This window comes from Candoia aspera, chromosome 2 (genome assembly GCF_035149785.1).
Source record: "Candoia aspera isolate rCanAsp1 chromosome 2, rCanAsp1.hap2, whole genome shotgun sequence".
Taxonomy (NCBI): domain Eukaryota; kingdom Metazoa; phylum Chordata; class Lepidosauria; order Squamata; family Boidae; genus Candoia; species Candoia aspera.
Window position 1 is genome coordinate 172,400,099 of NC_086154.1, and position 11,459 is coordinate 172,411,557.

The 11,459-nt window shown below is 36.7% G+C and overlaps 1 protein-coding gene across 1 annotated transcript in view; it reads right to left on the reverse strand.

The window, feature by feature from the left end:
• The window catches only part of LOC134491268 (neuronal acetylcholine receptor subunit alpha-7-like), an 88,556-nt gene extending 77,458 nt beyond the window's left edge, over positions 1-11,098 (reverse strand). Inside the window, exon 1 of the mRNA XM_063294891.1 lies at positions 10,987-11,098. Within this exon, the coding sequence (XP_063150961.1) occupies positions 10,987-11,065 (79 nt within the window). The 5' untranslated portion in view covers positions 11,066-11,098. The remainder of the gene's footprint in view (positions 1-10,986) is intronic.
• Between the last annotated feature and the right edge of the window lie 361 nt (positions 11,099-11,459).

The window sequence follows — 11,459 nt, forward strand, 5'->3', positions numbered from 1 at the left end:
CAAACAAACAAATAAATAAGCAAGCAAGCCTGCTTCAGTCATAAGCTGGGAACAACATGAAAGCAGTGATTATGCAGACGCAGCAGACAATAGACGTTATCAGGTCATGTATGCACTGTGGTTAAGTGCAAGTAGAGAATTGCTCAGAGATGACTCTCTATGATGCTAATAAGATTTCACTGCCATGACAGACTTCTCACACTGAGAAACTTGGCAAGATGACAAAGATTTTTCTACTTGGACAAATTTTGAGGAATAGGATTTCTACTTGATTATCTGGCTGGTCTGGGGCTTCTGTTTCGTTATGTCATAAACCTTTTTTCATTATTACATATGATCAGAAACAACTACAAATTTAATTGTGGAAGGGCTTTACGGTTAAGTTTCATGACCTCAAGCACTTCATAAATGAGAATCTTGCACACAAGCACACAGGTACTGTATGTGGGGCAAGGTGAGAAGTCTGGCACAAGCCAGCCTGATTTAAAAAGAGAACTAGGCACCTATATTTTTAACGGCTGTGCAGATTCCAACAGTTTCTTACACATCAAGCTGCATTTGCTGAAATCTTCTCTTCTATGCAATATGAAAACTGAAAGAGGTTCTTTTGTACCAGGCTGTATCCCTGAGCCTTGGAATATGGGAAGAAAAGCAGTACAATAATTGTAAATATATTAAAAGTTATACAATTTAACATTGTGGCTGGAGTCCTGGATGAAGAACAGCTGCCACAAACATCTGGGACTAGGAAGAGGACTTTACAGGTACTGCGAAAGGAAGCATTCCTGGCTCTGCCCTCTGAAGACCCCTTCAGATCAGATAACTGAGAGGGATTAAAGCAGCAAACTGTTAAGTCTGTTAAGAGAAATGGTCTTTCTTCCTGGGGGACATGTTTGGGATTTGATGGAAAGGCTCCCAAGACTCTTTAAGACCACTGTCCATGCATTTCTTCCCATATTCCAAGACCCAGGAATATGTTATACCCCATGGTTCCAGATTAGGAATCCAAGAGGCTCACTAAGACCAGTCCCAATTACCAGGGACATAAGAGGTATTTCTTAAGGTATCTGACCCATGTCTTGAAGTTTTCCATTTATGGTGCCCTTCAAAATATCAGCTTCCTTATATATGAGAAAGAATAAATTGGATACATGAAGTATGTAAAAACATAGCAGTTTTGTAGTGCTGGATAGCTACAGGGTTTTCTTATGTATTTGTAATTTATAAATCAGGCCATATTTGTAATTTAAAAATGGCAACTAAAGAAATAACGCATCAGTTCTACAGTAAAGCCTGCTGTTCTTTCAGTCCCAGTTTGTAATCACACTGTGCAATCTTCAGTGGAATGCAAACGACTTTTTTATAGTCTGAACAATACAATTTTGGTAAAAGCGAAATGGGACTACACCGCATAGGAGCCATTCTCACACTACTGAATTAGCTTATAATGATGATGTTCCAGAAGACCTGGCTCTTCTTTCAGGCTTTGGGTTAGGATGATTGGAGCTGCTTGTTGGTTGCAGGATACGTTTGCTGTTGACCAGATTCACCATCTTGTTTATTGTCATATGTTTTAATTTTTTATTATTACATGTTGTTTTGTTCTGTTCTGTTTTATGCTGTAAGCTGCCCAGAGTCAACTGGAGTTGGGCAGGCATCAAAGTCAAATAAACAAACAAATAAACAAATAAATAATGCAGAAAATAAATGCTATATTCAAACAGAATGCCGTATGCTTTTAGGACATGCGAGCTACACCTGACAACTTCACAGATACACAGAAGCTTTTCAATGAAAACTACAGCCTTCATTCCATTTTATGGAAATATGTAGATACTATATTATCTCTTTAGGAAAGGTCCTTGTGGAGGTCTTAAAATAATCAGAAAAAATAGTAGATGTGTTCATACTCACATTAAAAGACATAAATGTGCAGTTAAATGATAATTTAAGCCAGAAGTAAAAATTTCCAGTCAAGTAAATCTGTATCTATCCAGAGTATTTGACCTTATACATGTTTTGCTGATGGCTAAATCTGGTATATTGTTTTTCTTTTCCAAATATGTTGTTGCAATTTGGTGAGAAAATTTATAATCTTTCAACTTGACAGAAAAAGAATATGCCAGTGCTAGCAGTTTCCTCTGGAATGAGAGCTGCAGGGTAGTGTTGAGTTTATCCTTAACAATAATCCTAGCAAACTCACTGTATGCTCAGTTCTAGAACCTTTGGCACTGGATTCTGAGTTTAAGGGGGATATGATTTGTTTTAGCCGGTTTTATTGTTTGTAAGCCATCCAAATTCTGGTGATTAACAAGGAGTATAAATACTGCAATTAATTGATTCGTTAATGCTTAGCATAGCCCTTTCCAGAAACCATACACATTAGCATATTGTAGAGGATAGTTGCATTAGTCCCCAACCTGGTGCTGCCAAGAATAATTGAACTATAACTTCCAGAATTACAAACATGGTTATCTAACTAAATCTAAAGACACTAATAATGCAAGTCTGTTTCCCTGGCACTGAAACTGTATGGAGCTTGATGAACCTCCCTGGAGAATATATATTATAGATAGGGCATCACAAAAGAGAAAGCCTTTGCATGTGAAACATTTTTCAGAATTTCATTTTTATACATTTACTGCTGGCTTGGAATTCTGGGACTTGGGATCCCAATTCAACTAGCAGGCAGCAGGTTGAGATGCAGCAGATGGAGGGACTTCTGGTGGGGACATGGCCAACTGAACAGCTTTGTCCGCGAGCTCCGCAGACAGAACTGAATGCAGCGGGGGGGGGGGGGGTTCTGGGGCATGGGCAGGTTTTTTCCCAAAGCCCAGAGCATTTTCACGGACAAAGAAAACACTCAGAATCATCCTATCTGTCCTCTGGAACAGCAACTTGCAGTCTGAGAATCACAAACAGCATTCACACCAATTAGGTAAAAGGAGGTTGGGACATCATCATTTCCAGCCCACGCTGTAGCCTTAAGGGACACTAGGTTGAGCCACCCCATTTCTAAACCACCCAATTTATATATTTTTTTAAGTTATGTACCCTAAGAGAGACTTTCTACAGCAAGGAGAAATGATCTCTCTGGGTGCTTGTCATTATTTCTAGGATTAATTTTCAAAACTCTTTTTAAGCTTTGGCTTGTTTTCTCATTTGGATGTTGAGGAGGATTGAAAGGAGTTAAAATAACAGACTGAATTGCAAATCACAAATGCGGTTTTGTTTTGTTTTTTTGATGGAATGTTATGGGAAAGAAAAGGCTCTGTTCTGTAGGAGGTTTTTTTCTTTTACTGAGAAGTCTGAGTTTCCAAGGGGGGCAGTTGTGCTGTTTGATTTCTGTATGAAAAATGCCTTGTGTGTAATATGGAGATATGTAAATGTTTTGGTATATTTTGAGGTGGGGTAAAAAATTAAGAATTTTCTTTTGAATTGATATTAATGCTTTTATGATTTTATCTTTCTTTAATGATTTGGATTAAGATTTACTGGATTGCTTTTAGACTTGTTTGATTTTTAAGATTTATAAGATATAATATTTGCTTGGTTTTAGGTTTAATAGGATTAAGATTGTTATAGTATTATTAATTATAAAAGTAAACAATTTAAATGTTTTTATAATTTGATTTCTATTATAGTGGACAGAAATACTGTATACAGAATACTGGTAGGAAGGAAAAAAATAAATAAATGTTCTTTTGGGGGGGAAGCTGATTTGGAGGTTTATATATTTCTTTTTCTTTTAATATAAGGGGAAGGAACAATTGTGTTTAGTGATTTTTATAATGTGCTAATAGAATGATTTATAGAAATAATGTGATCTTGGTTTGATATAGAGTAAGATATTGATTATGGAAATTGCTATATATTCTTGTTGTTGAAAGTCGGAAGTCACCTCTTTATGTAATCTTCAAAATTCTTTTTTCTTGTGTTTTATACTCTTTTGGGTTTTTTCTTTTTTTCTTTTTGTAGTTTTTTTCTTTTCTCTAGTTTTTATCTTTGTTTCAAACTTAATAAAATAAAATTTATATTAAAAAAAAGAGAGATACAGCTGATGGAAATGCCACTGCTTTTATAGTTAAGGATATATATGCTTTACTTAATTTCTCACCTTCTTGCCTGAGGCAGGTTTTATCAAATCCACTCTCAACAAATGAAAGAACAATTCACAGTCCCAGTTGCTACGCTGACACATTGCTGCTGACACAGTAGAGAAGATGTCACATTAATTAATCTTTTATCTATACTCTATCCCAGACAGAAGTTCAGCATTAAAAAGACAGGAAAAAAGGCATCATGTAATAATAACTTGCCATTCATTCATCATGGAAGGAAATTGTTTCCCCACCCCACCTTTTCATTAGAGTGTCCTGTACACTGACCTTGCTAGTCGCATTGTTTCACTCAACACTCCTTCAGAGCCTCTCATGGCAGGGTTTCAGCCACCTCCCAAACAGTCCAAGTCCAGCTTGCTGAATTTGTGGACCCTCAACCCTCCACAGCCTATCAGATGTCTATAGTAACCCCCCTGATCTTTCTAAGCCTTCTATTGTTATTGCCTCACTGGGACTAAAGAAGCTGAGGAATGATTAAGTACGTGGCATACCACAACAAATGGGATCCGTTCAGCTTGAAAGATCACAAGTTGCACAACTCTGACCTAATTTACTGCACTACTATAAAGGCACTTTTAAAGTATTGTGTTGCTTTATGATTCCTACTGGACTGAAATACTGATCTTCAAACAATTTTCATTGTCACAACTTGCCTTAATTTTAATATCTGGTATTGGTACTGGACTGTGAAGATGCGTAGCTTGAATTGTACTTCCTGCAGGGCAGTGTTTTTTACATCTGTGAAGAAGTGACAGACAAGGCATTTATGACTGTTTCCATATATTTCTTCCTTAATCTCTTTGCCTTTTGCTTCCCACACTTGCACTGGTTCTATTCGCCACTGAGATTAATTTAGCTAGGATCTGCATGGAACTGCTTCCCAGCAGACGGCTGAGATGCAGTAAAGTTACATGACAAAAGTCACAGAATCAGTGTAGGACACCATTCATGAAGTTTAAAAAGCAAAGGTTGGGGACTATGCAACTAACTTATTGACATAAAGGTGAATTAGGACTGTGCCAGGATAACCATTCTAATGGAGACTTTCACTTTCACTTAACTTTTAAACACCCGGCCAAATTAATATTTATATTATATATTAATATGTATTTTATTATTTATTTAAACTGTTTGTTGTTTATATTATATTATATTATTTATTTATTTCTCAAATTTTTACTACTGCCCATCTCCCCCCAAAGAGGGACTCTGAGCGGTTTACAATAAGTTAATCAATTAAGCATTAAAAACAGTAATCATAAATAAAGCATAAAATATAATACAATATAAAAATTAAAAATAAAAATCCAGATGGCTATAAAAGATCATAAATATGAGGGAAGCACTCTAAGGTGCCAGCCATCCCCAAGAATGACTACCCCCCTCCCCACCCCAAGCATGGTGGCAGAGCCAGGTCTTTTATATTATATTATATTATATTATATTATATTATATTATATTATATTATATTATATTATATTATATTATATTATATTATATTATATTATATTATATTATATTATATTATATTATATTATATTATATTATATTATATTATATTATATTATATTATATTATATTATATTATATTATATTATATTATATTATATTATATTATATTATATTATATTATATTATATTATATTATATTATATTATATTATATTATATTATATTATATAGTAGATACTGCATACAGACTTTACTCTGAAATAAATGCCTACAATGCCTCCACTGCAATTCTTAATCTACTCTAATTCTGCACTCCTGAGTTTAGAACAATATCAAAATGGTGATAGTGTTAAAACCTCAAGCTCAGTTCAGTGGGCACTTCAAATGCTTATAGGTGCTAATCCCAAATTTTCTAGGTGCTGGCCTTGACCTTGACAACAGGTGGCTTCTATATAAATTCCAATAAAGCAAGCAACCAGAGATAGGCCAAGAAGCATTACTAGCAGGGTAGAAAATGCAAATTATGCCATTCATAATGGGAAATCTATTATACACCTAAATGAAACCACTGACCTTTACTTCGATTTTAACATACACTTAAATTAGCCAACAAAGATTTCTACTTCATCTTGAAACAAACCAGAATAGAATGTTATAGAAATGATAAGCTGTTCATCCGTCCTTCATACACATGCAGTACCAGGACCATTAAAACATTTGCCCTCTTCCCTCTTCTGTATTATCTCATAACATTTGATCCTCCATCATTTCCTTATCATTCTGCTGTTCTTGAGGAAAATCAGGAATCTGGTAGCACCTTTCCTGACTAACAAATTGTATTTAAAGGAAAACTTTCATGAGCTGCAGGTCACTTAATCAAATTGAAAAGTGTATGCCTTTTAATACAATTAAAGATGCTACCAGATTCCTGATTTTTTGTCACTATAGACTAACATATCTCTCCTCCTTCAAATGAAATCATGGTATCTCCCCTACTTCTTGGACAGACATTTAGTAACTACCCATAAGCAACTCTGTAGATAGGATTCTGGCTGACTGAATCTGAAACGGTACTCTTGATAGTGTTCAGAGGTCCCTACAGTACTTAACATGATAGCATTGGAATGTAGTAAGATCATCCTGGTCAGACTGTGGTCCTGGATACAGCAAACTCTGCATTTTCCAAGACACATGGCAGGTCTTGGAAAAAAAACAGAGTTTAGAATCATTGCAAAGAGAACTAAGGGGTGATCATAAGCAGAGTCAAGATTATATATCTGAACTATGCAACAGCACAAGAGAGGTTTTTATTTTTTTTAATTTTTATTTATTTTCTATCCCACTTTGATTATTTTTATAAATAACTCAAGGTGGCGAAAATACCTAATACTCCTTCCTCCACCTATTTTCACCACAACAACAACCCTGTGAGGTGAGTTGGACAGATAGAAAGTGACTGGCCCAAGGTCACCCAGCCAGCTTTCATGCCTAAGGTGGGACTGGAACTCTCAGTCTCCTGGTTTCTAGCCTGTTGCCTTAACTACTAGACCAAACTGGCTCTCCTTGAATTCACATTTTCCTAGTCATCAGCAAACCATAGCACTTAAAAGGCAAAATAGGGCATTTGATCCAAAGAAGCTGAATCACATGGTTAAAGAGAAGTCATCAGATCGATCCAAAGCAAATAAACCAAGCAAAAGGTTGACCAAAAGAAGGTCAAATTTGGGAACCTTGACTGGAATCGCATCTTCATAAAAAACTGATTGGAAAATTAACCTTTTTACACAAAAAAGGCAATGTTTGGCCCTAGTTTTTTTAAAAAAGCAAGAAGCCTAATTAGTTTATTTATACAATGCATAAATTGTTCCCATTCAGTGACTTTGGGCAGCCAGTTTACAAATTCATAGACAACATGTTCTCTGTTTTTCTGTTCCTTGGTTACTTAAAGGAGCTTTGCCTTGTTTACATATTATTAAATAGTGTTCACATATCACCTCCATATTTTGTCCTACATATTGTAGTGGTATTATGGAGAATAGTGGCATCTAGTCATGAAAAATGTTTCACAAAATGCATGAGCAAGCAGGCTTAAAAAAAGAAATGTATACTGTGAGTAGACCAAACATTCCTGAGAGAAGAAATTTAGTCTACGTACGACTAGACTGCTGAATTCAATAAATGAGTAAGAATAGCATACATTAGATAACGAACATGTGAAGTATTCTGAGAATTTTTAATTAAGTGCTGCATAAGGACCAAGAATAGTGATTGGATGTTCTGCTGTATTTGGACTAAATTTGGGTCCTACTTACTTGAGATGAGAGAAAGGAAAAAATAAGCTTTCAAGATGAGCAACCATCTTTTCCACCCTGTGTACATAAACCATCTCATCAAAAGGAAACCAACTATGCAGCATGATGCTTAATACACAGAACTGAACAATATGAGGATCCGTATCTTCACCACTCACAATCCAATTGATAATTATTTTCCAACGTTACATAGAATGAAAGAAAGGCTGTCTAGTCCGCTTCCAGTTTCCACGTGTTCAGCAGCCTGTGTGCTTATATCCTATGCACATACAACGATATGTTGCTAAGGCTTTCCCCGTAACTGGGAAATCTACTTTTCCAACATTCCTAATCACATGTACAAAAACTGTGCGCCTATAATGCTGCGTGCGTAGGACCTCTGCTCATATGAAATTGCATGGAAATCACCATGGGAGTGGTACATGCAGTGCCCCTTTCCCCCATTCACACATTAAAGAATGTCATAGTTCATTTATCTAGAATTATAGAATTAATTTCAAAACCAGATTAATTACCTGGATGTACTTTGATTATGCTAACATATATTGGTTTTATCCAGATTATTTATTTACATATTTATTTCTCAATAGTTACATACTATTAAGAGTCATATTATAAACACTCTTGGCAATTTACAAAGCAAACAATAAGATTTACTAAACCACATTCAACCTGATATAAATAGGTAAACTTCAAATTAAAACAACACACAACCAACAAAAATGGTTTGTTCCATGTGTTGTGGTTTTTTTTAAGGCAGCCCTCCAGATCTCAGGGGTGAGGAGCTTATTCCAGAGAGTGAGGGCAATGATAGAGAAACATAGCTTCCGGACCTTTTACCATCATTCCTAAAACAATCTATAGCATTCCCTCCTGAGCAGGGTAGAAGCAGGCCAGCCAGAATCACTATGGAATGTGTGGTTTCCCCTTTCCCCAAGTAGAGGTTTAAATCCAACACCTTGGATTGTACTTGTTAACCAATGAGAAGCCAGTGCAGTGCCCATAATACAGGTGTTAATATTGAACTGATTCTCATCAGTAGACATGTGGGCTCCTGCATTCTGAACTAGTTGCAGTTTCAAAGTTGCCTTCAAGGGCAGCACATCGCAGTGATCCAGCCAAAGGGTAATAAGGGCATCAGTAACTATAGACAGAGTCTCCAACTTTAAGAAGGGCCTCAATTGCTCTATCAGTTGAAGTAGGCAAAGGAAGTCCTGGCCAAAACTTCCTCAGAAAGTCCAGGTGGAGCCATGAATACAAGCAGGCTAGCCTAGTCTTTAGGCGCTTCACATGCCTGAGGACTCCAATGGAAATCCACTTAGCTTCTTGGGGCCCAATTCTAAGTCTAGACTTTTTACTCATTCTATGAAAAAATTCCACTATATCTAGCATTTTGGCCTGCCAATGAGAAAGTCCACCAGCAAAGATTATAGAAGGTCTCCATCCTTAGACTATCCAAGCCCATCATGTAGTCCAACATAGAAGACTATCTCTGCATGCATATTTGGCCTTTTAGAGGCTGCTATGGCTATAAAGCAGTTGGTGACCCCATATATATTAGATTATAACTCCCAAGCTGCAGCCCCAAACTATACATACTTACCTGAGCTTGTCCAATTAAAGTCACTTCTAAGTGCACATGTATATCATTGCACTGTTAAGTTCATCTCATTCCTAGGTTTTTAAATAATATGATTATCATTATTAGCACTATATGTAATTTAATGGGGTTTTTATAAGGCAAGAGGCAAGGCTGGAGGGGAATCTTCTGAACAGTCAAGCACTCTTTCTTCTCTATTTTTATCATTTTGAAGGTATATATGGGAAATCCTCTGCTTGATAACAATATTAAAATGAGATAGTGTATATCCAAGTATTTATCATGAAAATATTTGTCAATCAAGTTTAGGGACAGGAACAGGAATATTAAAATCCTGTTTAGTATGATAGGCAGTACTTTCAACTACTAAGCATTTTACATGTTTTCTGGTATTTCTCCTTAGAATAATCCTGCAAAGTAGGTTAACATTTTTTTTATTTTACAGATAAAAAACAGAGAGAGGATAAGAAACGGTAACTTGTCTATGGTCCTTAAATGAAGATATATCTGTTATTAGATCAGATTCTTCTTTTGATACAAGTCAAATCAAGTTGATTCTATTTGATCCATAGGATTCTACTGACACTGTTATATATATTTTTATTGAGGATAGGAACCTTTTTAAAATGTTGTATCGTCCTCTGCTATTAAATCTGTTGTAGTCTTTTCACATTTTTAAAAACATTTATCTGAATTTCACTTCTCTTGGTTTTTGTAAACTGAATTGTATCATTCTTGAACAATTTCATATAATACTATAGCTATAGCTAGATTGCATGTACATTATATCCACTGTATTTATATCACCCTGGTCCATCATCTACCAAAGTTAAGCCCAAACCTACTCAGATCATCGGCATGACACAAATGTGTAAAAGTAAACAGTAGTATACCAGCTAGAGTGTGTCAAGCTTCTTTCCACGCTCTAATGGATTTCTTGTTGTTTTTTAAATCAATCCCTGACTTGTATAATAAAATTAAAAGGTAACAGGACAAATACTGAAACAGATAATTATCTCTCTCACTTACATACTTTAAACCTAATGAACCAATCCATGATGGCTCTTAAATCAATCCTATATTTATCTTGTCATATCTGAGTATATAAGTATGTGTCATATTCTCTCTTCACATGCATTTTTTTCGCCAGCTGCAGGTTCTCATTTTCATTGCTGGTAAGTGTGGTCACAGAGGAAGTTATCAAGCCAGAAGAAAAAGTGGCACTTTTCAATACAATACCCCCCCCCGGTTTTTTTTCCTATTTACGCACTCTATGCAGGACAAAAAAGTATCAGTTGTATGAGTTTCCATTTTTTAAAACAATCAATTCTGCTTTACCCTAGATCCCTTTCAACCCAAGGCATGCTCTACTCTTCATTTCAGTAGGAATAAGTAAAGTCCTCTAAAAGACAGGGTTCCAGATGTCTCTCTCCAAGGAAATCAGAGAACAGCACATTGCGATATTTTCATAACACCAGCAATTCTAGCAGCCCAGAACTTACCTTTCAAAAAAGAGAGAAACAAAGATGCCCAGAGATACAAGCCACAGTATAGCAATCCCAGGCATCTCTCCGTGAGCATTGTCAACCTCACGATCGCAAGTCTGGGCAGACAACCAGGAACTCTTCCCGCTTGCAACGGATGCTGGAAAAGGTCTTTGCTGGAAAGAGCGCGGATAATAAGCCACTTTGCCACCAGGAAGGGGAAGCACCTTTGTCCAAATTACATAGCCCCGCACTCCGGCTTTTTGCTGGGAAGCGCCACGGCGGACTTCCCAGAGGTCAGGGTGGCGACGGCGGGGGCTTGTTGCGTTCGCGTCCTCCTCTCGCCCAAGCGCTTTGCGCTTTTCACAGCCAGAAAGAAGGCAGGCGCCGGAGCCCAGAAGCGGGGCTGGCGGGGTGGCCGGGGGCGGAGAGCGAACGCGACATGGTGGTCCGGGAGAGATTTGCCCCCTTCCCAACTTGTCTTCGTAGCG